The 27,796-nt window shown below is 30.8% G+C and overlaps 1 protein-coding gene and 1 long non-coding RNA gene across 3 annotated transcripts; one reads left to right on the top strand and one right to left on the bottom strand.

Annotated features, from left to right (window-relative positions):
- Positions 1-459: 459 nt before the first annotated feature.
- LOC145977316 (uncharacterized) lies at positions 460-27,292 on the bottom strand. 2 transcript variants are annotated; one of them, XM_083109200.1, is made up of 10 exons: positions 27,138-27,292; positions 21,731-21,823; positions 11,592-11,789; positions 11,025-11,375; positions 10,482-10,798; positions 5,225-9,695; positions 4,691-4,951; positions 2,805-2,989; positions 1,908-2,091; positions 460-1,549 (listed from the first exon to the last, which is right to left on the bottom strand). In XM_083109200.1, exons 2-10 carry the CDS (start codon positions 21,770-21,772, stop codon positions 1,274-1,276), a joined length of 6,285 nt encoding a protein of 2,094 aa, XP_082965326.1. In that variant the 5' UTR covers positions 21,773-21,823; positions 27,138-27,292; the 3' UTR covers positions 460-1,273. The 2 variants fall into 2 exon arrangements, with proteins under 2 accessions (XP_082965326.1, XP_082965327.1); XM_083109201.1 differs by lacking the exons at positions 21,731-21,823; positions 27,138-27,292 and adding an exon at positions 13,898-14,039.
- On the top strand, positions 12,979-14,811 carry LOC145977321 (uncharacterized). The gene is made up of 3 exons (XR_014440475.1): positions 12,979-13,267; positions 13,368-13,665; positions 13,915-14,811. It is a non-coding gene; the product is annotated as an uncharacterized LOC145977321 (long non-coding RNA).
- Positions 27,293-27,796: the final 504 nt, after the last annotated feature.

Raw genomic sequence — 27,796 nt, forward strand, 5'->3', positions numbered from 1 at the left:
TGATAAGAAACTTGCAAGTTTTAAAAGCTATTAGCATATCTTACAATAAACTCTCTCTCTCTCTCTCTCTCTCTCTCTCTCTCTCTCTCTCTCTCTCTCTCTCCTCCCCCTCCCCCTCTCTCTCTCTCCTTCTCTCTACATTAAAAAACGTAATTTATTATACAGGAAAAGAGAGAGAGTTTAATATAATAATATTTTCCTGTTAACTATTTTTATTAACTGTTTCTAACTGTTTCTATTAACTCTTATTAATAATATAAAAACATAAAAATAAAAATACATATATGAACAATTAAATAAAGGGAAAGAGATTTTATGTAAAACTTAAATAATACATCACATTGGTTTATATGTAATTTCTCAATTTGTTTTTTTGAAATTATCAAACAATATTTTTTATACAAAGTTATGCGATTTTATAAGGACCTACAGGTTTACATGTTGTAAAATAAAAATCAATTTGATTACTTCATTCGTGCTATATATATTTATTTCATGTATACAGTATCAGAGCACTTTTACATCTGTTTTATTATCTTTGCATATAAGCTTGCAGTTAAAAAATGCATGTAATTCTAATAAGTAGAAAAATATGAATAATAAAATTGGTAAAAAATTTTATCAATAATTATTCAAAACTGCAATTGGATGATAATAGCTTTACACATAAAAAGCAGTATTGATTAGTAAAGGGGCACTTTTATTTTAATTATTAATTGTTAACATTAAAATATAAAAATCTAAAATTTTGCGACTAGATAAATCGCTAACTTGTATAAATAACTCTTATTATTATTCATTCAATTTTTGCCCAAATATTCAATTTTATACAAGTATCGTACAAGTTCAATTTATAAAATTTTCATATCATTGTAGTGTAAAATGCAAATAGCGCTCTAATTAAAGAAACTAATTTTCACACAAACTTGTGTCTTATATTTATATATCTTTAAATATATGTATATAATATAGATTATATACTGTAAAAAACTTATAAACACATAATTTCTATTTATTACAAATATGAGTTTAAGACAGTTTGGAAATGTTTTCCAAAATTTAAACAAATTTAAACAATCTTTTAAATCACATTTATGTATCAAACATGGGCGAAAATTTCTGAATCGAATAAATCGCATCTGATGCAAAGAAACGTATTACGCTTGTAAATCCCTAGACAGTGTATCTAGACAGTGACTATAATTAATTTATTAGAAAGCACAAAATTCGCGGAGGATTTAAGCTCATTTTAGGGAAGATCATCATAATCTTGCTAGCGTCTCGGTCTTGATGCTCGTAAGTGCGCTGGTTTATTATGAAGCATAGTCTCGCATTTGGGAATGTGTCGTTCCGCTGCAGCCTGATTGAACTTTCTGTTACAGTGTGGACATTGGATGTAATCGCTGGTATCGCTGGGTGGAGGTGGCGGAAAGTCCTTCAAGTTTCCGCCTGCTGCCATGTGTGCTTGTAATTGCTTGGCGGAACGAATCGTGTTGATGAAATCCTCGTGTTTGCGCCGCCAATCGGATTTCACCTGCGGTTTCTTCGCCTGGAACAATGTAAATACATGATCACTATTTTTTCTGATACCTCCAGCCTTCGACCAAAGTGAATTATAACGATTTGTCTAATACTTTTACGCACCAACATTTAGTAATATATTTCTCTTTATCGCATTCTCATTAAAATTTAATTTATAAACCTTCTTATCGATTTTCAAAGATATTCATTGTGATTGAGATAAAATAACGCGATCGCTAGTTTTAAAGAATCGATATTTTATTTTTTTTTGTATTTATATTGACTGTCAAATAACTCAAATGTCAACAAAATTTTTGAATTTGAAAGAAAGAAACCATCGAAGCAAGATATAAAATAATAAATCGATAAATAAAAAAGATACTAACCTCCTGCTTTTTAGTAAGGCCCTTCTTGGCAAACGGCTCGAGCTCAGTTCCTTTAATTCGGAACGTCATTGCGTCAAACTTTTTTCTCTTCATATTCACTACTTTCACACAGATCTTTTCATGATAGCCAATTCGATCTTTTGCGAAAGTACGTTCACATGTCTTACAGGCTACCAAATTATCCCTGTAAAATAATAAAATATCTTTTATTAGAAAATACATAAAATTTGCAAAAATTTAAATTGTAATTTTTTTTCTGACGACTTGATTTATATGCATTCATTTATTATACGACTTATGTTCGCACTTGACATTATATCGATCTATTCTAGCGGAGATTATAATCGTTGATGCAGCTGGTATCGTTGGCTGGAGGTGAGGACAAATTATCGTTGTAAATAATTTTTATAGAAATAATTGAATGGCTTTTATACTTTTTAATGAATTTTTAATTTTTTCAAAAAATATAATAAAAATTGCATTTAAAATCCATAATGAAAATTCTATTAAATTCTACTAAAGATCCACTATGTTCGACTTTTATGACTAGTGCTGTTTATCTGAATTAGAAATAAAAAAAGCTGATACAAGATATGAATAATGCACGTACATTTGTCCTCTCATTTCTTTCTTTGATATATTTGTGCACATTTTTTCAAAAGACGTTACTTGTCTGTTATTATTCTGATTACAAACATAAATCACATATTTTTTTTGTTCTACACACTTCTTGTTTTAAGTTTGTAAATGTGAATACTATTTATTCACTTATTATATTTTCTTTATTATGCATTTATATACTGCTTAAAAAGATTTTATTTGAAATGGTTTTTGGAACTGTTTATTTAAACTATTTTTCGTACTAAAATATACAGTACGGTTTCTAAAAAGACTTACCCGGAAGTTCCGCTGGATCTTGGTGAAAATGATCCCTTGGCTTGTGGTCCACCGGAAGCGGGTGCCTTAGCTCTTGTTGTCATTTTATTTTTCGTGCTAGAAACTTGACCATGAGTTAAGCTAGCACTAGAGTTTGATGATACCGAGGTCGGTCGATCTGATGCACTAGAAGCTCTTTGTTGCTTCTAGATAAGTAAACAAATTGCGCATATAAATTAAATGAACAGATAAAATGCATAAAAATATATTTCTATAAAAAATTTACATTTTAATACGTTCTTTGTTGAAATTTTCGACAATCTTTTGACGGTAAAATAAAAATGTAGGTTACTAAATTCAATTATAATCGTACTTTGTATAATGTAATTTAACCTGTCTTCATCATTTCGTTTTTTGAAGCGATGTTATAACTAACATTGGGAATTTTTCATTTTTTTTTTCACAGAATATATTTCCAAATTGATTCTGATTGCAATTGTTTGCGAAATAAATTACACGGCCGTGAAAAGACCGTAGCAATATAATTCAGTTTTACATCAAATACCTGGCTGGCATTCACTGCTGATTGATTTTTTTACATGCACAATACGACTTTCAATTTGGAAATGGGGCGGAAAATCCATGCACGATTAACTGCCTGGTCGGGTTAGCGTCACGAGAGGCGACATTTTATTTTGACGCCGCGTTTCAGAGAGCATTACTCTTGCACTGTCTTTTTTCACCGCCGACCCGTCACGATTTGATCGAATAAATACGGATTTATTTCTACTTCGAAACGGACAATAATGTCGAAACGAACGTTAGTAATAAAACTGCGGCATTTAATCTGTTCACTCTTTTAGCAATTTTTCAATAGGACTAACAAATTGTATAACATTTTTTGTGTGACAGATGTATAAATGATATTATGATTTACCTTAACTAGTAATTCTATATTTCATCTCACATTATATATAAAAATTGAGAAATCAAGAAAAAATATAGTAAAAAAATTGGAAAAAAAATTATAAAAAACCATTTAAAATTTTTATTTCATCGTACAAAATTTTTGAACATAAATTCCATTAACTATTAATAAAATATAGTTATCTTTAATTTTTCGCAATTGAAAAAGAATATATTTTTTCTAAAAACCAAATTTTTACTTATATACTTTTTGGTTGTAATTTAAATTATTTTTATATATAATTAAGTAGCAATGAATTACTATCGGCTATCGACGAGCAATATTTGTACTTATTGTAACATAGTACGTAACATAATGTAAAATGATTTTTGCAAATCACAAAATAAAAATCAACCTGTTTCATAATTGACTCATTGTTAGATATCAAATATTTAGTAGACCGGGAATATTCTAAAACTATTTTCTTTTTACACACATACACATTGTATAGATTCTTTGAATATTTTGACGTATTGTTTCTCCATAAAAAATTGAGTAAGATATTTTAATATAATTGATGGTTATGTGTAAGCAAAACGCTTCTAATTAAGCTTTAGTAGAGAAAATGGGGAGTAAAATTATATTTTTCTATTAATTTTATACACAAATGGATTTTGTATAAAATTTTAGTTTGCATCTCAGTTATAAAAAAATATGGAATGTTAAGAAACTAACAATGACCTTAAAAAGATACGCGATTATTATGGAACATTAAATAGAATCAGTACCACTTTGAAACTTGAATTTTAATTCGATTTATATAACGAAAAAATAACGCAAAGTAATTTTATTACGCTTTAATTGCATTCATAGCTGTTAGTTTTAAATAATAAGAAAGATCACAAAATTACATTATTATTCATTTCGTTTGGTCAATGTAATAAAAGAAACTTGAAATAATGCTCGTATTAAATTTTTTAAAATAAAATTAAAGTCTTACATTGCTAGAAGACTTCTTTATTGACGATTTTTTCGACACTATGTCACCTTCTTTCGCGGATTGATCGTCGACGTCGATTATAAAGGCGTCGGATTTCTTTGTCGTAGATTCGTGCAATGAGCCGTTTTGGAGAGCGACACCATCGATTGTGTCGACAACTTCAATTGTGGCCGCTTTACTTCCGGTCGAATCCATGCCTTTCGTGACCGCTGACTTTCTTAAAGGTTTCGCTTCTTGATTCTTTGGCTCTATAGAGGCATACTGACGGAACAAATCGTGATATATTACTTGTGAGAAGTTACATAAATTACTTTAAACTTAATATTCCACGAGATTTCATTTTATTTTAAAATATATTTTAATAATATATTTATCTATATAAATATAAAATATTTTTTCGGATAATCGGCTTTTTATTGCGATAAATAAGAGATAGGAAAAATGATGCATATGTCTTTCTCTCACAAAAATATCTTTATTATTATTATAGAAAGCAATTCTAGTAAAAATATCCAATTTTTCAATTATACTTACTTTAGAAGCAATATCGGGACTTTTGGAAGGAGACGAAGGTACGCTTCCTCTTGTCGCTCGCGCGTTCGTTTCGTGATGCTTTCTCGTAGCTGAATCAGGACTCGGGCTTTTCGTGATCCTGGATACACAGGATTTAGCTTTAGTCAATCTTGCCGGGTTGTCCCCGAGAAATACGTTTTTTGCTGCATTGATCGCAGAGACCGATCTTCTCGCATCGACATCCTGTCGCGAAACCGAACGCCGATTTGCAATTGCTGACCTCGACTCTTTTGCAATTACTATTTTATTTTGTTCGTTATCGATTGATTTCCGAATATCTTCGATAGATCGTAATGGCTTCACGGAAAGCATTGGCATTTCTTGCAATCTTTTTGATTCTTTTGCATTCTCGCGATTCTTGGAAGATTTTACCTTTGAAATCGCTTTATCCTTATGAAATCTAAAACTTACGGAAGAATAATTTTCTTTCTTACGCGCTTTTGCATAATTTAATTCTTGACTTTCTTTTTCTGAATCAGATTCGAATAACCGTCGTTTACATATTGGTGATCGAGTTTGCGTAGATTTTTTGCTATGAATCGTGTTTTCGATTCTTTTTTCTAGCCTTTTGATTGAACAAATCCCTTTGCCGGAAATTTTTAAATTACTTTTATTTAAATAATTTTTAAGATCTTTATTGACTGGAGATTTCGGAGTTGATTTTAAGACCACATTATCTGTTATTTCCGGAGAAGGAATTAACGTTGATCCCTCTGAAATGATTGTCTGTTTAACAGAACTTTTTGTTTGCATATCCATCGTCTGCAGGGAAATCTCTGGAGATGCTTGGAAGCTTGTCGGGCCTAAAGGTTCAAATTCTGCGCCGATGGAGTCAAATCTTCTTAATGCCGACTCTACGGAGTCCATTCTTTCGAAATTTTTTTCAGATTCGTTCTCTCGTTGCATTATTATTTTTGAAAATTCCCTCGCAGTGTCTTCCGACTTTTCTATACGTTTTATATTCGTTTTATTAAACAAATTCGCCGATTTCTTTGCGATGAATACATTTCCGTTTTTGTGATCTTTGATGGTATTTGTCAAAAATTTAGATGTGAAATTCTTATTCGATGCGACTCTTTGAGATGGCAAAATCTTTGAAGTGTCGGCACCAAGGGAAATCTTTACAGTTTTCCTTAAAGACGGGACTCGCGGTGAAATTTTAGATTTTACATGTTGACTACTACATTCTTTTTTTGTTGCTTTTAAAGTATTCGATATCGTCGACGCTCGTTTTTCTCGAAGAATGATGTCTTTATCTATACTTTGATCAGTGGAATTTGAACGAGGAATATTGCAATAATCCTTAATCTCCTCATTCAAAGCGATTCCAATTATCGTTTGATATTTTTTATTTTCGATCCCAGCATCAACCTCATCTACATTTTCCTTCTCGTTTTCTATCCTTTTTCGATTATATTCAGATGCAGACAAGTTTTTTTCTTTTAAAGTATCTTGCACCAATCGCATAGACTGTAAGCTTCGCAATTGATCCAATTCTGCACGCGTTTCTCTGCTTTGTTCCTCAGGTTCGCATAAATGCGGAACTATATCATCAAAATATTTCCTTTCCCTAGAAGAATCAGGAGACGCTTTCGAAGTGCGAGTTTCCATAGATCGATTCCGTATTTGTTTCAGAGATCGAGGAATTGTATACTGTCGATTTTCAGATTTCTTAGATCGAAATGCAATGCGTTCAGCTTGATTTCGTACGGATTTGTTCCACGTTTGCTCTTGTGTTTGAGATGTTTTAACTTTATTCACTCGATTTTCATCTCCCTTTGGTCGAGTTATGATATGTTGGGAAGTCTTATTTACAGGACTACAATCGAGTTTACTTAGACTGATTGTGCTTTCTTCACTATCTCGATAATTTTTGGATTTTTTACTTCTTCTGAAGGAATCTTCTTTCGACTTGAAAACATTTGATTTTAAAATAGATGCTCTCTGCTTTTGTGTTTTGCGAACGGGATAGGTAACTGAGGTTTTGAATTTTGTTTTATCGCTTATCGATTTTGTATATGTTCCATCAATTTGTTGCCTCGATATTGGGCTGACTGTCTTTTGTAGCTTGTCGCGTTCGATACGATGATCAGTCATGATAATCTCTTGAATCTCCGTGTCAACTTCTGTGGGAGTGATACTTTTGCGAGGCGATTCTGGTGTAGCTCTTTTTCTATTTTCAGTAGATGACGAAATCGCTTTTTGAAAAGATGACGAAGTTTTACATCGATTTCTCGATTGATTATGCTTCGCAATCAAAGCGTTTCCATTTTTTATGTGTTTCGGAGACGATTGATGGATTTTGTGTTGTTTTCCATTTTGAGATTTCATAAATTTACTAACAAGTCCTGCTGATTGCAAAATATTGTCAAATTCCAAGCCATATTTCAGACTTACAATCGAACTTGTCGATGTTGCGGATGTTTCCGAAATCTTCGATGATCTGCGAGATTCTGTAACGATGCTGGAAATTCCATTTTTCTTTAAAGCTTTTTTTGTTTCATGTTTGATGATCGAAGGATTTCGGATTCTATCTTGTGAAGAATTGATTTTATTAATAGAAGATAAAGGTTTTACGGATTGTTTGTAAAAAATATCTGGAGTATGACTGCGTTGTTTTAATATATTTTTAGTGGAATCAGTTGAACTCGATCTTGGTTCGATCAACATCGTTGTAGCAGATTTTTCGGATTCTTTGCAGAAAAATTGCGGGCTTGCCGTACGCTTTTCACGTTTTTCGCGACTCTTTCCAGACGATCTGGATTCATCGTATTGTCGATCGATGCTCACAATTGCTGCAGATCGTTGCTGGCTTTTTCTGCTGGACAATTGTGAAGTTGTGCTTTGTTTTAATATTTTTTGATTGTATGATGGCGATATAGGTTTTTTAATTTTGTGATCAATACTCATAGTTGTGCCAGATCGTTCGGATTCTTTGCAAAAGAATCGCGGACTTGCACTTCGCTTTATTGTTACTTCTCGATCATATGATGACGATCTAGATTTATCAACAGTGCTATCAATGCTCATAGTTGTGCCAGATCGTTCGGATTCTTTGCAAAAGAATCGCGGACTTGCACTTCGCTTTATTGTTACTTCTCGATCATATGATGGCGATCTAGATTTATCAACAATACTCATTGTTGTGCCAGATCGTTCGGATCGTGGACTGATACTTTGCTTTTTTAATATTTCTCCTTCATATAATGGCGATTTAGAAGTTTTTCGATTGAGACTTGTATCTGAAATTCGAAATTTCTTATCGGTCGTACCTAGCTTTGTTAATAACTCTTTGTTCCATTCTGACGATTTAGATTCCGTAATTTCTCGATCAGTACTCATAGCTGTTTCAGATCGTTTAAATTCATAACGGAGTGGACTCGTGCTTCGTCTTGATGAAATTTCTCTCTCCCATAACGGTGATTTAGATTCACTTGTTGTACGAGATTGTTCAGATTCGCTGAGGAAAAAATGTGGACTTTTACTTGGCTTTGTTAATGTTTCTTGATAAAATAACGGTGATTCTGACGAATAAGACTTTCGATCAATGCTCATCGTTGTTCCAGATCGTTCGGATTCTTTACAAAAGAATTGCGGACTGGTGTTTCGCTTTTTTAATATTTCTCTTTCATACGATGGTGATTTAAACGAAGTTTTTCGATCAAGACTTGTTTGGAGGTTTTTATCGAAATTAACCGTATTTCGCTTTTTTAATATTCCTCGATCGATTTTAACAGCCTCGATTTCTCGATCAGAACTCATAGCTGTTTCAGATCGTTTAGATTCACGAAGAAGATACTGCGGACTCGTGTTTTGTTTTAATGAAATTCCTATATCCCATATCGGTGATTTAGATTCACTTGTTGTACGAGATTGCTCAGATTCATTGAGAAAAAAGGGCGGACTTTTACTTTGTTTTGTTAACGTTTCTCGATAAAATAATGGTGATCCTGAGGAATCAGATTTTCGATCAATGCTCATAGTTGTTGCAGATCGTTCGGATTCTTTACAAAAGAATTGCGGTTTTGTAGTTTGATAAAATAGTGGTGATCCTGACGAATCAGATTTTCGATCAATGCTCATAGTTGTTGCAGATCGTTCGGATTCTTTACAAAAAAATTGCGGTTTCGTGCTATGTCTTGTAAATATTTTTCCATCAGCCGTTAGTGACTTAAAGCTATTTAAAGCCTTTCTAGGATAAATCGAAGTGTCTCCTGTTTTTATTGGTTTTTTAGAAAAACTTGGCGAATTGTTGCGACGGTTAAATATTTCAATATCCGAATTTTCCCTTCGTCTCTTACTTATTTTATCGATTGCGCGAGCTTCAGGCGGCAGAAAATTTTTCACATTTTCAAGAATTCTTTGACTGCGATCTGAGATCCAGCTTCCGCTTTTCGTGTCGGTTGGGGAAGTTCCGGCGATCTCACTCCGTCTGAGAATATACAGTCGAGAAAGCAAATGTAGAACGATTTCTGAAGAAAGATCACACTAAGAAATGCGTGCTTTTTCTTACAGCGGTCGACCTTATTTCGGTTCAGCGCCCAAGCTGATTAGCGCTAGCTGCTTTTGTGATAGACGTTCTGCTAGTTATTTTTCTCGCAACCCGAAATGTTAAATCTGCCTCACGTAAATTACGGTTAAATGAACACGTACGGAAAGATAATTAAGCTCGTGAAGTAATTTTGCACGCACCTTCTAACTGGAGCAGAGGAACTATCGAATTAATTCTCTCTTCTGAGAATACTCATGTATTCAATATTCATGACTCTGTGAATTAGTTATCCACCATTTGTCCATTTTTAATATTCGTTCTAGTTTACTTCTAGTTTGCGATGAGGCGGAGGTTAGATAAACATGTATTAGATAACAAAAATTATGTGATATTATTCTTCCTCAGATCTATTTTTTTCTTCGCGAATTTCTCATGATGCACATTGTTAGCGCAATATATCTGTAATATTCGAGGAGCAATTGCATTTACGTGGCGTAAATTAATTCTGGCAAGCAGCGGCGAGTTATTAGCGATTGTCGATGATTGAGATTCACAATGATTTTTTGCGCACGCAAATATATAATAATAAACTTAATTTCCAATCGTAACAGAGAATATTTTCTATATAAAATTTAATCTTTTTATTAAAATTTGCAATGTGTATTAATCTCTGCAGACTATACTTTATTTACAAGTTTTAATTATGAACAATAATAAAGAACTTACCTCGAATTCGATTTTGTCGTTTGTTCGGATCGCTTTTTTACCACGTTGCTCGTTGAAGTCAACTGTTTCGACATTTTGCTTCTCTTCGCGTTTGCGTTTTTGAATCGCTCGAGTCGCGCTTCTGCTTGAGACAATTTTTTCGTGACGTTTCTCCTCGGAAGTCTATCGGGCACATCCACCATGAGGTCATTCGGAAACTCTTCGTTTTCCAAATCGTTTCTCACATGATGTTTTAGACTCTCATCGAATCCCATTAAATGAATTTTCGCCATCATGCGATTATTCTCTACTGTTTCCCGATCTATTACTTCTTCTTGCTGTGCGTTAATATATAATAGAATAAATTTAAAAAATAGTACATTTATAAAATATATTTGATAAAGTAGCTGTATCGAATAAAAGTACACATTTCAAAGGAATGTTTTTCAGTACTTTTAATAATTATCGATAATCTCACACATATGAGTAATTCATTTAAATTAAATTAATTCAATTAAATTAAGAATAGAACAATAGAACATTAGGATTTTGTTTGCAACCAACCTCATTGTCAGCTTCGTGACGATATCCGTTAGCAAATGTGGCGACGCGATTCTCAACAAATTCGTCCTCGTCATCATAACGACGTCCGATGATGGATGGTCCGAATGACTCGCGCATGATTTCTTCGTGATAGGAAACGACGGGTTTGCCGCCGTTAACATTACTATTGACATCCGCGCGCGTTATGCGTTTCACGTTGACGGATTGCCGATTCACCATCGAATTCCCATTCCTTTGCGTCGCCAAGCTGTTCGTTTGCTTCCGCGACTTGTTCTCGAGCGGTTCCAAAGGGTAACTCCTGTCGATTCCCTTGACGGTGGTTTGCCGCCTCTCATCGAACATTTGCCTCACCTTGCGCGATTGTAACAGTACATTTTAAATAGATAATTTAAAGAATTATAGTTTTTCTATCTCTTTATAATCTATGAACAAGAAATTTGTCTTTATTTCTCAGAATTACTTTCGTTAATAATTAGCGCGATGAATCACGACTCGAGCTGACGCGTGCAAAATTATGATACAACTCTACTCGGTATTACTCTTCATTCGTTCCGCGAAATCACTTACCTTACCGCCTTGCGAGGTCGAGGTCGTGTGAGTCGTTGTCGTCGCTGTGGTCCTAGTTGCAGTGGAACCGCCGTGATTAGAACTGTTGGAACCCGCGCTACCCCGTTGCACCACTTGATAGGCTCGCTGCTGCTGCTGATCGTACAGCTGCAGCAGCTTCTGCTCCTTCTCCTGCAGTTGCTTCTGCTGGAAGCGGGCCTGCATTTCCGGATAATTCGCTTTGAGTTTCGGCATGTCGCCGCGCGGAAATGCGGACCGACGTCGCGCGGTTACGTACGTCGGCTCGCATGTGAGTGCACGATATCGCGCGAGTTTCTATACCGCAGGTTACACGGCAACCGTCTCATCGATTCACCTCTAACCTACATGCGAGGGGGTTAGTAAACTCGTTATTATGCTAAAGCGGATCGTCCGTCTTTCCCTGCGACGCTCGCTATGTGTTTCAACCTTCTGCAATTTTTAAAGAATATCAGTGTTATCTTTGATATTGTATTTCGAATAATTGAATGAATAATTAAATAAAATTCTGATTATATTTATCAAAAGAATTGGCGGTAAAATTGATAAAAATGTTGCTATTCGTTCTATATGAATTTTTAGAATAATAATCAATTTATAAATTAATTTTAGTTATATAAGAAAATAGCTGATAATGGAGGTTTTTTACAGAAAAAGCTGTAGATTGAATCATTTTATTTCATGATAATAAGATAAATTATACATATTTTTTAAGACTTAATAATTGTTACTTTTTGCGATCAAATTGATTTGTATTAGTTTTATAAATATTCATAATAAGATCTAGAATTTTTTATATCATCATAGTCATTTTCTAGGGGAATAGAAATGGAGCAAAGATCAATTGTGGTTCAATAATCATTTAGTTCTCCTAATTGCATATCTCTTCGATGATTGCACTGGCAATCAGATGCACCACTAATTGATTCATTCCTAATGAACCCGCTATATTGGACACTTTGTCTCTATATACCATACGGTTACGAACGTAAACTCGAGATTCATCGGGAAGGTAATTAATAATGACAACGGAACGTTAATTGCACTCATGATAGTAGAATAATAGGAAAATATGGAAAATTTTAAAAACTTTATGATTATGAAATTTTAACAAAGAAATGATTATGAAATTTTAACAATCAATTATATTACTACAGATTATTTCAGCATTACATAGTAGAAGTATTTTTAGGTACAATAAATAAAAATATTAGCTAAAGATCTTTAAATTATGCATTAATGTGTTATTATATAATATATGTGTTATTATAATATGTAAGAGCCATTAACTCTTACTTGTCAATTTTTAATTGATCGAAAACTTTATGTAATCCATGAAGTTTGCTTTTATTTGCCAATTTTTAATTAACCTTAATTTTTATTATTCGAGCCAATTTTATTTTTATAAAGTTTTCATTACGTTTTGACCTGGTAAATGCTCGTAAATGCATTGTTATTGTATTGGCAAATCCTTGATATATATTCGCGAGATTCCGACAATCGATATGCACATTACAAATACGATAACTATACCCATTGTGCTCTGGTGAAACATGATATTATGATATGACTATTTGCTAATAACACATCCATTAGTAGCTGATTGCCAATTAAGCGTGAAAGAATATATCTGAAGATAAACAGTAAAGGAATAAGAGGCATGGAACATAATTAGTCGACCTATATCTTAGTTCAAAATAAAAATGCTTAATACATAATACATTTTTCACGATTGCATTAAAATTGTATTCGTTTTAGATGCGTTAAAAAACGCACGAGATGATTTTTAAAAAGGAAAAAACGATTCGATGGATTAGGTATCGCGTAGGCATACGGGCTATTCGAGATTCGAGAAGTCGACGACTCTGACACACATAACCATATATAGAGGAAGCAACATTCCCGTTTCATTCTCGCGTCTGCGGTTTCTCCTTTTCCGCTTCGGAATATTGCAGATAAATGTGCGCAACGTCTTACGAAAGATCTGACGTTGGCCCGTTTTGACGATACGATTATTTACTTGCAATGAATCTTTCTCGTTTTCTCACTGAATAAGGTATATTGGTTGAATGATATTTTTGCTCTCGTACAATTTTCCATCAACCGATCAATAATCCTCACTAACTGATTAAGTTTTGCAATTATAATACATACAAGTAATTTTAGTTAAACTATAAATATTTTTGTAAACTATAAATATTTAAAATTTCAATATTTTACAGTGATCGATATCTTGATATCTCTTACAATATATATATAATTAATTTTCAAGTTTATAAAACTTGTACCATTGTTTCCAAATTAGTGGAATCGTATTCCTGTGCGGCCCATGATGTTTTCATGTCCATGGAAACTCCGCGAGCGCCCAGCTGTTGCGGTTGATTATGCATATTTTTTATCGATTTCTCAATCAATTTTCTATTTAGATGTCATTGGTCATAAGAAACTCCTAAGAAACTGTCATGTTCTAAGGAATCCTTGCACAAATCTTCTTATATTGAAAATTTGACTGCTGCTTTATCCAATCACGAATCATTTATATCTTTGATATCTTTAGCACTGACACAGATAATTATTTCAGTTTCGTTTATAGAATTCACAGTCGTAGAATTCATAGTTCACATTTTCACGTGATATTGTCATTCATTATGCGAATTTTCGGGAAAAATAATTTAAAAACATGTGAATATAATTATGTTCCATAATATTCTTCTTTAAATTTAATATTGAGTTTTTAAAACAGAGAATGCGCGAAAGAACTTTAATAAAAAGTTATATATATAGTCACACGAAAAAGTCTATATCGATAATAGGTAAAGGTCGTGACGTTGTACATCAAGTTCATAGTCTTTTTCTTCTCAAACTTTGCGAAACAAAATACTTACGTGCTCAACAGGCAGGTCGAGCATTATTAAAAAATGCCTTATTAAAGCAGTTTATCGAAAATTTAGTTAAATTGCCACGATATGCGTGCCTCTTGCTTATGCTAACTTTTAAATCTTTATAAATAATTTTTTGCGTATTAGTATGTATTATTCGCTGCATTTAATGAATTTTTATTTAATTATTTTGTAATTTTGTCGTGCTTATTTAATTACAATTGAGCGTAATTCATATGAATTTAATTCTTTGCGCGTATAATAAGAATTTATTATTAAAGAAACGCAATTTTCGTAGTTTATTTTAATTTGGCCATTAATAAATCTAGAGAAATCTTTGTTAAATTAATACATGTGCAATAAAAAAAGAATAAAAACAATTATGTGTTTTAAAAGTTTTATATTTTAGAGCAAATAACATATCTTTTTATGAAACAACATCACACGGATTGTTTTATAATTTCTATAATTTATTTAAATATTCGCAATCGAATTAACATATTAAGAACAAGCTTTGTTAAATTAATAAAATTGTGACGAAGAGTATAAATAATTACAAAATATAAATTTTTAAAAAATGTCGATTATTTTTTACAATAAACGCAATTTTCTATAACGTCAATCTAAATTTAAGCCATAGACAATATTTATGATTTAAGCCGAAGCTAATTTGCCCGCAATCTCATTAGCAAATATATTGAAGGCAGTTTTTGATAAATCAATGCCGCTACGATAACAAACAGTTGCGAATTTTTAGAAAGTTTCAATTTGATATTGTAGACTAAATAGAACAAAGTGTCACTGAAACATTAATATGCATTTTCTACGTTGAATTTAAATTTGATACTCTCATGCAATTAAATTTGCGCGAAACATGACAAAACGCGTCCAATGTCAACATTGATGTGAGAAATGCATATATATAGCACTACAATTTGTATGTGAATGCTGTTGAATGTTTTCACAGGCGATCGCGTGGTTAATCGCGAAATGATGAATTTCGAAAGTTACGAAATACGATTAGCCGGGGCGGATGATTTAATAATCGGCTAACGCGCACATTGTAACGTTGATAGAACTACCGCACTGTGAATGTTACCATCACAACTGTGTTGTTACAAACTACAACGTACTGACATTGTGTGGCAGCGCGCATGTCCATCTCACAAAGTTCTACCCTTACGACCGTGATGATAGTTAATGTAGGTTGGCAAGCGATCGAAAAGAAACCCATATATAATATGTACACGTAACTAAGTTTCAAGTGTGATTTATTCGTACATAAATTCTTTAGTAGCTTAATTTTTTTTTCATTTCTATTTTCATTATAATCAGTGACGTAATCAAGTGGTGGCTAGGTGAATATTATTAAATATGCGGATATGTAGAGTGAGACGCATAAAAATGACATATATTGTTGTTTTAATATAATAAAAAAAGATAATTTTAATAATATAATAATTTTTATAAAAAGAGAGCTCTCTAATTTAATATTAAAGATATTTTTGAACATAATAGTATTTTGAGATATTTTTGTACTTGTGGAAAAAATAATTCTAAAATAATAGTCTTGTTCAATATTGAGATATTTTTAATTAAGATAAAAATATTATTTTTATCCCATTATTACTTTACCTTATTATTTTTTCATACTAAAAGGAGTTCTTACTAAAAAAGAAATAAATTATAAATTTAATTTTATGCAATATATCCAAATATATCCAATTACAACATATCTCGGATATACATATTGCTTAATAATTTGGATATATCTCGTTGTTTAAAATTAATAATCGGTGAATAACTATTTTTCTTTTTAGACAATTATTATTTTAAAATTACATATTTTTCTATTATTAAAAATATTTCGATATATTTTGAAAGAAATAAAAGAAATAATTTTTATTTTTTTAAATATATTACGTATTATAATAGAATTTTAAAAATAACATTAACATAATAAATTTCACGATATTATAGCTAGAGTAAATTTCTTCGCTAAGTATATCGCTCACATACAAAGAGTTCGAAACAACTTATCGATGTTACTTGGAAATTTCATTGAAGTACAAAGTTCAAGGTTGAAAAGAGTAATAGAGGTGATCTTAAGAATTGATATAAACGAGTCGTATGTTTGGCAGCTCGATTTAGATCAAGATTTATTACTTCCTTGTTGCTTTCATAGACTTCGTTCACTAACGCGGAAGATTGGCCGATTTTCAACGAGTTAATGTCAATTTGCCTTAATAAGGTGAGTTTTATCGCAGTTGCATCTCGCGACAATAGATAGGGCTGTTCGCTGCAAGTAGAAATCGATTAACCTATTAAAAATTTTAATTTTAATTTAGTTGGTGGTATATATGAAACGTTTTGTTTCACAAAATTAATTTATATAGGAGACATTATTTGTGAAGTTGTCAAATATTTTTATATTGATTATATTGCGTCCTATTTTTATTTTAAATAGCAATTTCGTGCGCTGTGTCAAGAATGGGTTTCTAAGAAAAAATCTTAAAATGCTTCTCGAGAAATAATCCGTGCCGCTTATCAAATTCACAATATTGCTACATATGAAAAAAAATACTACAAATGAAAAAAGTAAATCATTTCGTTTATGTGATTTATTTTGATTTATTTGTTAAATCTCACGCGCGCGTTTTCTGTATAAAATTCTATTTTTATTGTCGGGAAATACCACAAGCTTTGCCGCGGAAATTAGTTGTCAATACAATCTATAGAAAGGGAGATTTACAATAAGAAATATAATTTCTTCAAAGTATAAATGAAACATTTTCATTATTCAATACTGAATAGAGGTAAATTTATATTTAGAAACGTTTTATACAAATTTAAATTACCATTTTATTGTAAATATGAAAACGAATTAATAATTTTTTTCTTTATAATATTATTGAACATCGTCAAAAATTGTCAAAATTTGATAATATATTATAAATGATTTAATAGTTTCTTAATCTATACTAATCTTTATAGTCTATATAGTACGATCATTATTTTTTTCATATATTCAAAATTATTTTTTTAATATGTTTAATACATAATATATAACATGTTTCCTCTTCTAAACATAAGGCAAAATGAAATATATTGTCAAGAGATTCATCCAATTGCCTTTTATTCGTTCGATTTTATACAAGAGAATAGTCGTTATTTAGAAATTATCTATTTATATGTTTGTTCTTCATTCGGATGACCTGCGGAATATCGATCCCCCAAGTCTCCTACTTTCAAATATTACGTTTCAAAATAAAGCTACGACGGATTTAAAAATGCATTGTTTGCCATAGGAAGAGGGGCAAGAAGAATCGTGGAAATGTTGGACGCAGGTACTCCTTGCGATTACGGCGTTCGACAGACCGAAAACCAATCATTTCGCATGACCAACAATGCTCTCGAAGAACCTTGAACTTTGTATTTTATTGAAGACGAATTGAATTTTCGCGTGCAACTATACAAACTTTTTATATATGTATATATTCTATACTTTCGATGAAGCGTTTCTCGGAAATGGAATTCGAAAGTTATATAAGTTTGATAAATATTTCCCATGTGAAAAAAGGATCTTACATCATATATCATAGTGGTTTCAATTATAACGAAAGGACAAGGAAATACATTTCACAATAACACTCTAAACCTCTCTTCCACAATCTCTATCGATATTATATCAATTTGAATATCTGTTTTGAAATGCATTGTTTGCCGTAACGAAAGTTAGACGAGCAAAATAGAATATCGAGAGAGAAAAATAATAGCAACTTTGAGATCTCGGCGGCGCAGTATCCCGTTTGTCTTCCATAGATCATGCACGTGTCCCGATAACGAAATCTGCCCATAATTACTTTGCTTAACTGGGCATGCACCTCGCGAAATTACAATTACAAATCGGCGGCAAGCGAAACTGCATCGTACCTCTCTTCATCAATTATTTATAAGCCAACCGCTACCGTTCCCGCGGTCCTCCTTGCTGTTCCAAATTCGCGTTTCAGATTTATCCGTACGAGCTTCACGTTCTGTGTCGCACGCGCCTTTTTTCTCTCAGTGCGTGTTGAATGTGTACGCTCGCGTGAAATACGTGCCCAACATTCCCGTGTTCATAGAATATTAGAAAAATGTGTTTAAAGATTTTAAAAAAATTTTGTTTTTAGATTCTCTTATATTAAACGTCTCTCTTACAACAAAAATATTCTTCTTTTGTGCAATTCTCTAACAAAACCAAGAATTTGTAATGTAAATTATATCCGGTAGAACACTTGTAGATATATATCATCTCTTCATGATGTTTAAAAATGACTTATAATTAGCAAGCGCTTCAATTACTTTGCACTGTAATTACCTTGCAAAATGGGATAGCTTTCTAGAAACTTTTTTAATCGTTGCTTCGTTGCATCATTTAGTTTCAAATTATAAATGCTTGTCAGATTCTCACTTATGCACTTTAATAATTTTAAAAGATCTCTTAGAATTTTTTTTAATCTATCGTAAATCATACCATTGAGCCTAAAAATATCTACAAAATTTATCAATTAAATTTATTAACAAGCCAATAAATATAATTATGTAATTACGTAATTATGATCGAATCGGGTTCCTCGAGCGACAATGACGTAATGCGTTCGTATTCGAGGTCTTTTTTTTCGACTCGTACCTTCCTTCAATGCTGGAAGGTCAAGCGTGGGTGTCGCAAACTGCGTGCGTCGTTCGCTGTTTGATCATTTATGCGCGTTAGTACCAAGAGATGCCTGGAAACGAATCGTATGTTGCACATAATGCAATGCGCATTAGCTTCGTTTGCATTAATATTCTCAGATTTTATTGAGAATTATTACATATATCCATTTTCTGTTCCCACAACGATGCCTTATACAAAAATCAAAACAACGACAACTTCCAAGATATGCAATGACAAATCAGGAATTGTTGTGGAAGCTTTGTCAACGAATAAATTTACTAGTTTAACATGAATGAATTAATTTAGTCAATAAAAAGTGAATCATTTTTTTCCATAATGCACTGTTGATTTATTTTATTACGATGTAATTATTTTTTGTTCTATGATATAATATAATTAATTGCATTTTTTATTATAATTAATTATATCGCAATTTGTGATCATATAACAATAATATTTGTCAATTTGGTAGATTAGTAACATATAGTGTATTTGTGTATTAGAGTGGTATACAATTTTAACTCTTTGATTCGATTTATTGTTAGACAGATTAAATTTCGAGCATTATCAATTATTTCCGTTTCAAATTCAATTAACAATTTTTGATCAAAAGTTCATGTTTTTGATATATATATTTAAATAAACTCAAAAAATCAGAACGATTTTCCATTGCGCGAAGTTTAATCTTATCTTTTAATTTAAAACAAATGTACGAAACGATTCGCTATATTAACATAAAGATCATGATAAGATAGAAAAAAAGGATTAGTTATATACTAGCTACATTTAAATTATTTAATATAATTGCTCTTGTTTTTTTTTTGCTTTTAAGACACAATATATACATATTATGGAAATGCTGGAATTAGAGTTTAATTAAGAATATTATTAGAACTTATAACCGAGGTATGAAAGATGAACGGATATCAATATGAAATATTACTGAGAATTGGAGTAAAGAAAAATTTTTCCTGAGATTGATTTATTAAATTCTTGTTATTCTTGTTTTTAAGAATAACTTTTGAATTTTATACATTACATTGTTAAAAGATTTTTTGATCCATTTAATACTATATATCCATAACTGCACATATAAATATTTATAACAAAAAATTCAAAAAAATTATTATTCAGTATAACTTAGTATGTTGTTAAAGCATATAAAATATTTACAGAGATAAGAGTATATTTATAAATATAGAATATAATTTAATTTTATAAACAATGTAGAGCAAAAAGAAATTTTAAAATAAAGATTCGTGTGCGCGAAGAAAAAATAATATCTGAGAAATCTGCCTGTCGCATCTCAATGCAAAGGAAATGACGTCACAGTATTATGGTTACGAGTCTCAATAGTTTGTCATGGTTGACAAACCAAGCGTCTACTTTTTTGTCTTCTTAAGTCTCGCGATTCTTGTCTCGCTCTATAACTTGGAGTTGCGTTCTTCCAAGAAAATTGCCCTTAGAGGTGTGTCGTGTAAGAAATTAAAATCAGTTATTAAAGTATGTAATGCATTTTCCATATAAATATAATTTTAGAAATTAATTCAGAGTAAAAATATATAAAACAGAAACTTATATGCGTGTTGCGTATTTTTTATATTAAAAGAATTATTCGCCTATCTTTATAGAAAATGTTAGAAGATGGTAGTACAATAAATTGTTTAACATAGCTCTGTAATTGTCATTGATTCTTATTAAATGGTCGTTACGGAAATTATTTAAATACAAAAATTATTGAAACGATTGTAATTCGGAAACAGTTATCTGAAAATAAAAATCGTTCTTATTATTTTAATTCTGAATTTACATCTGAAGTTATATTCATTGAGAAACATATTATATGTAAGAGTAGGCGGAAGAGGTCTAACCTTGTCGAAATATCAGCTGTCGATCGGATTTGGATATATATATATGGTACGTGGGTTGCGCATTACGCGTACTTTGCCTGAACAAGATGCCATATAAGCATTTGCATGGTACAGAAACGATACGTGGGCCAAAAGAACACGCGTCAGTTACCTTAAGCGGCTTACTAGGTAATATTTCGAACATAAGAAAGAAAGAAAGAGGACCATAGCACAAAACAAATAATCGATAAACAATTTATCACATTTTCGCAAAAATAACTTTATCACGAATGTGTTTCTATTTTATGTAATAGCGTAAATGGGTGTAAATAGATTCCGCGCGGTGATCTATTTTCACGATTAATATCGGAAATAAAGAATTAATATCGGGAAAAAATATTGAGCACAAAATTGTATAGACTTCCAAATGATATAGTTAGCAAGAAATTATGTTATGCCTTTAAATAAAAAGTTGTTAAATTAAGCAATTTATGAAAAAACAATTTTGATTTATGTGTTTACTTATATATTTTTGTATTTTACTTTATTAATTATACATTAAAACGTTTAACAAATTTAACAAATCCCATACTACATCTTGAAGATTAATTATATATTTATTTAAAAAAAATTATTAATTTATTTGCAGATAGAAACTTATCTTTTTAATATTATCAGTAAGAAAATTGATTCTTTTACCTGTAACATTTCGAGACGCGACGATGCTTGTGGTGCTGCCATGTTTCAGTCGTCTATTATTTTACCACTCGTGCAGCAGGAGATGTTCTCGTTCTGAAAAATATCAATCAGTTTTTTCAATTTTAAAAAAGAGCAAAACGGATGAACATCAATATTAATCTTAACACATATATTTCATGTGTTATTTTTGGCAGTTTGAATATTTTAATCTTAAAATTAGTAGAAAAATTTATATTATTTTTTTATTGAGAGAACGATACTAATACATCAAGTTTGATAAATATTTATATTAATCTTTTTTTATACAGATATTATTATTAATAATATGACGTCTTAAATTAATTAATTTAATTTAAGGTAATTAATTTAATTTAAGGTAATTAATTTAATATTGTTGGTATCTGGGAATATTAGATTAACATTAGGACAATATTTTCGTTTCTTAATACAATACAGTTTTTACACATATATAGTGTATTTTTCCTGTTGAAATAGTGAGCCATTCTTTTAGTTTTTTTAAATTGGAATATTGTGGTAAGTTTAGAAGATGCTTGGAATATTCCAATCAAGGTAATTGTATGCTAGCATTATAAACTAAAACGCAGTTAGACAAATATTGCGTATCTGTAATTCGCTACTCGCAGAGTAGTAATATTACAGATGAAAATAGCTCGGATCAGTGTGCGGGAAACGATGTAGTTCCTCGAGTTCCAAATAATTATACTTAAAATAGAATTGTACGCGGTATTATAGCTACAAAGCAAATGCTTTCATACTACATCATAACAACTATTGAGCAATCAAATATGAGTTATGTTTCGCTTAGAAATTTTTCACTCTTACACGAGTTTGATATTGGATAACGATATAGATATATTGGAGATCCCGATAATAAAATATTAATTAGAAATACATTAAATAATACATAAAATAATATATGAAAATGGTACATTAATTTTCTATAAAATTTTTAAATTACAAAAATGAATTTTTAATTCATTTGAAGCTATGCAAAAAGAATGTTAAGCTCTTTTCTGTAAGTACGTGCAATTTTAAAGCGGACAGATATCAAAGGTTTAATGGCACGTGTTAGCTTTCACTTTTTGTTTCATCTGTCACATTATCGAGCGTAATTTCTGAGCGGTTCGCAAATGTAATTGTAATCGAACGAATTCGAATTATGCACGGGTGAACTCGACTATTGTTACTCTTTCGAGTGTTCTACCTCTATAAAGTCAAGCGCGTTTAAACGTGGGTGGATCAGTAACGTGGACGCGTTTAATATTAACGTGATACGTTATTACGTTATCGATTTTAATCGTTTTCATGTTTCTCATCCAGTGATGGACATATTTTAAATTTAAATTATTGAAAATAATTATTTCAATAGCCTTTCATTTAAATAAAATATTTATTCGAAAATTTATTTTTCTGAAAATTATAAGTATCGGAATGTATTGGAAATATTTATTTAAAATGCCATATTTTAAATTAATAACTAAAATAATATATTTAAAAAAATTATTAGAAATTCTGGTTTGGAATAATACTTCAAAGTTGTTAAACTTGTATATTTATTATACATTGAGCATTTCAAATATTTGTTTCTCTTGTATTCTTTAAAATATTTGTTTCTCAGATTATGTATGTTAAAGAAAATAATAACTAAAATAGTGATCAAATAAAATGCATTTATCTTAAGAATATAAAAAAAAATTAATGTTTATTTTCAATGTTAATTTATAAAAATATATAACATAATAAAACATGAACTATAAAACTAGATGTAATATATAAAGAAGAAATAAATAAAATAATTCATATATAAAAACAGTATTTAAATATTTTAATCCGTATATACTGAGAAAAATAATTACTTAATTGCATATATCTAGTTAATGATAATACCCATTTTTTTCAAAACAGTAATGTATTCATAAAAATCGTGCGTTCAACGCACATCCTTGATATTCTCTTTAGGAAATTATTGATACGAAGTGACTCGTTATAATAGTGTTTTTAGTCCAGCAACATCGTGATTCACGCGACCCCTGACGTAATCGTGAGACTTTTATGGTTAAGAACGGAGAGTCGTAGCGACTCACAACTTATTTGCAATTTTTTCCGAACATAAAGATACAGCTCGCATCGTGTGCTAGAAATAGTTCAAGAAATCATCAGAAACCAATTACACAGATTACACAGTCTTTTACAGATTATTGTAAGCATATAAATGCATTATAATCAGGATATATTACTAAAATTGATTATATATATTAAACAACCTAAAATAAGAATCACAAATTAACAATAAGAAACGTAAATCAAAATTATTCGCTTGAAATTTAATTGTCTTTCCTATAAATCTTACATATACAGCATATACGGCATATTATAACTAAAGAAATAAATCACATTTGATTAAATTACGATAGTAAAATAAATGCGTTTTTGCAAAATTTCATGAATTTGTCCGAGTTCGATGGCATATACAAGCGAACGAAAACGTCCAGTGACCCAGGTATTCGACTTTCACGTGCTCTTATTGCATGGATTATTTATAGTTTTACTAAAAACGTACTCTTCGGGAGGATTACCATAAGCTATTCCCATACATATACAGCCGTTCTCTCTCTCTTTCTCTCTCTCTCTTCTCAGGTACACAACTCAATTTCTATAATTAAACTTATGTGTGCGCTCATTTACGATAAAATTTGTGAAACGACGTATTTATGTCGATAAATTGCGTGAAATAATGGACGTGAGCAAATAAAACAAACAATAAGTCGTTTAAAGAATTACAATAGATATAATATTTTACAAAATTTTATCGCGAGAAATAAAAATTTCTATGGCAGCTTAATTAATAGTATGTAAATTGTGGCGTTAGAAAATTTTCAATATTATTATTCGCGCATATATGTACGAACGGCTGTGCGAATCGCGTGCATGTGTGCACAATTAGGTTCGCACATGATATGCACATGCTCGATTCGAAGATGAGGAGAAAAGGCACGCGTTCTTGCAGTTGAATGCGCTTGATGCATCAAAACAGTAATACACCGCGATGCGTAATGCAATTCATATTGAACTTTTTTACACGCACGATAAGATTCTCTCATAAAAATAATTGTTTGCGAGAATACATTATCTGAATTTTTATCAAGTATTAAATATTTTGACTCCCTTATCAATTCAAATAATATATCGAGGACTTCATAATAGAGGGACATATCCCTAATTTTTTGAAAAATAAGATAATAATTTAAATGAGGTATTAAGATATTAAATAAGACATTAGTATTCTTGTATAATGCCTGCTTATCCAAAACAAATTGCATTCTTATGTATAAAATCCAAATTTTAAAACAGTTTTTCTCGTTCTTGTAAAGTTGTTTCGAATTTAGGCTTCTGTGCTAAAAACTTAATTAAATTTAATAAGGATTTTTGTCTCGGATTTATTAACATATAAACAATTTGTGTTGTCGAAATTTAATACAGTATTATATAAACATAATGTATAGTATAAAAATGTATAATATATAAAATTGTATGTATAATTCCAATTATAAAATGTATATAGAATTCCAATTAAAATACGTGTTATCTCTATTACCATGAAATTTATTTAGTCAAGCTTACGATTAATTAAATCAAGTTAAATTACAATTCATTTGCATTGATTAAACGGTAAATGACATTACACGGTACAAACAATATTCAATATCGCTCTTTGAGTTAATTATTGTTATATAATGGCCTTTAACAGCGTCTTTGAGAACGGAGGACGATAATAGAGAGAACAACGATGCCTGCGATTTAACGGGCTGTGTGTAACGGTGCAATTAAGTAGTTGCATTTTAAGAACATTCGTCTGGCCATTCTCTGCTCTCACATTCGTTATCTTTCATCTCGGCTCGGCATAACCAGACATATGGCAGACGCGATTTCTTTCTTTCTTTTTTCGAATAATTGTCAGTAATTATCACGAGTCTAACATAGAAGATTGACGTAAAAGCATGCGGCACTTGAGAATTATTCGCGGCGCTTATTCACATTTTACCCTGCGCAATTTATTGCGGAATTTAAGCGTGTAACAAGTTGCATGATTTTGTACATCGTCAAGGTGCGAAGAAAGGATTTTTTATGTATTTTTGATAAGAGATATAACGATTAGCAATCAAACTTTTTGTAGTCATTAAAAATATATCTTGCAGCAAACGTGCTAAATATGTGATAATTTATAATATGATTTAAATTTATCTTAAAATGAAAAAATTATCTATATTTTTTTATTACATTTATACATATGTATATTCATATACATATATTTTATTTTTAAAATTATCGAGAAGCAAATTATATGTCTCAAAACAATGCTCCATAATATTTTATCGTACACATAAAATAAATATCATCTGTGTTTAAATTAACAATTTAACGATGCTTTCACATAGCTCATCAACTACAATTTTAGGAAAAGGATGAACAAGATAATGGCGTTATTATTAGTTACGACGTTAATCATGCTGGGGATAGTTATTATATTTTATAAAAGATGGATGTATTTTGGAAGCAAGAATGCTATGATCAATTTTCAACAGCACGATAAATTAATGGAAATTAAAATGACATGCAAAATTTGATTTATGTTTCCCCGAAAAACATTAACAATTCGTGATATAAAACTAGTGTTTGAAAAGATTATATTTGAAAATATATAAAAAAATTGAAAAATTGAAAAGATTATATTTGAAAATATATTAAAAGCAAGATCAATTTTCTAGATGCCCTGATGTTTACATTAAAGAAAAATCAAATTCACATCAATTAATGAATATTCATATATCAAATAGGAAATTTTCACATCAATTAATGAACATTCATGAATAAGAAATTTTCTAAAATAATCATTAGAATAAAGAAAAATTGGCTTTTACGTTAAATAGTTTAATTCTTTTGTATTTATCCAAAATATAACATCAAATTTTACCAACGATTTATACTTATTATATATATAGCCACGAAATTGATTAATTTTTTTTTAGAAACAGAATTTATAGAAGTTTTTATAACGTAACAAAAAGAGAAACAATTTTTTATAATTTGTATTATCAAAAAAAAGATACGAATGATATATAATATTTCTAAAATAAAATATTTTTAAATAATTTAAAAAAATTTTTCAAAATATGTTTGATTTATTTCGAGAGAGAGAGAGAGAGAGAGAGAGAGAGAGAGAGAGAGAGAGAGAATCATTATATATATTTGTACATTATTAAAGTTGTAGAATAAGGCAGACGGGCTCTACTTGAAACAGCATTCGTGATAGAGCAAGTGCATAAAATGCGGCGCGGCAGCGAAGCATGCAAAAGAAACAAAGAGCGTAAAAAGAGAGTAAACTCACTGTCGTGTCGAGAAAAAGGACCCAACAAGAGAGGTAATCACAGATGATCTCTGCAGTCCTTATGCGAGGAGGATCAATGCAGCACTGACAGTTTTGCCGTCCCTCTCTGATTCATCCTACGACTCCCTCTCCGTCCTTCTCCCTCCCGGTCGGTTTGGTAAAAGAGTAAGAGGATGACGGAGAGTGAACGAGAAGGGTTTATGAACCTGAAAGGGAACCTGGGGAGGGAGATAGAGTGTCAGGTGAACGCCGGTATCGCGCTAGAAATATGATGACCTTCGGACAGGCCGGATCGTATGATCTTTCCGCCGGATATTTTGTATCCTTGGAAAAGCGTCAAAAATGTAATAAAGTTTTTTTGTGGAAAGTGATTTATCGTCATGACAGATCGTCCAAAGATGATAAACTAGTTGGTCATGCTTGATAAATTGAAGACTTTAAAAGATATTTTATAGAATATCGCGTAAGGTAGGCTTTTAATCGACAAGGAGATGATAGAGAAAATAATAATACTGAGAAAATATAAAGGTATAATGTAAACTATACATATAATTTACATTATACATAGAGTTTATATTTATATTTACATATATATAAATATAAACTCTTTCAGCAATTTTTATTACGCAAACATGAAACTTTAAAGGAAATTTCTTTTG

The sequence above is a fragment of the Camponotus vicinus genome, unplaced genomic scaffold, assembly GCF_025532165.1.
Source record: "Camponotus vicinus isolate PSW18456_S1 unplaced genomic scaffold, iyCamVici1.0 SCAF_9, whole genome shotgun sequence".
NCBI lineage: Eukaryota > Metazoa > Arthropoda > Insecta > Hymenoptera > Formicidae > Camponotus > Camponotus vicinus.

Coding starts and splice junctions, on each gene's coding strand:
- LOC145977316 (XM_083109201.1), bottom strand. CDS start 13,999: ATGCATAATCAACCGCAACAGCTGGGCGCTCGCGGAGTTTCCATGGAC. Junction 4,952..5,224: donor GTCCCGATATTGCTTCTAAA/GTAAGTATAATT, acceptor TTGTTCCGTCAG/TATGCCTCTATAGAGCCAAA. Junction 2,990..4,690: donor TAAAGAAGTCTTCTAGCAAT/GTAAGACTTTAA, acceptor TTACTTATCTAG/AAGCAACAAAGAGCTTCTAG.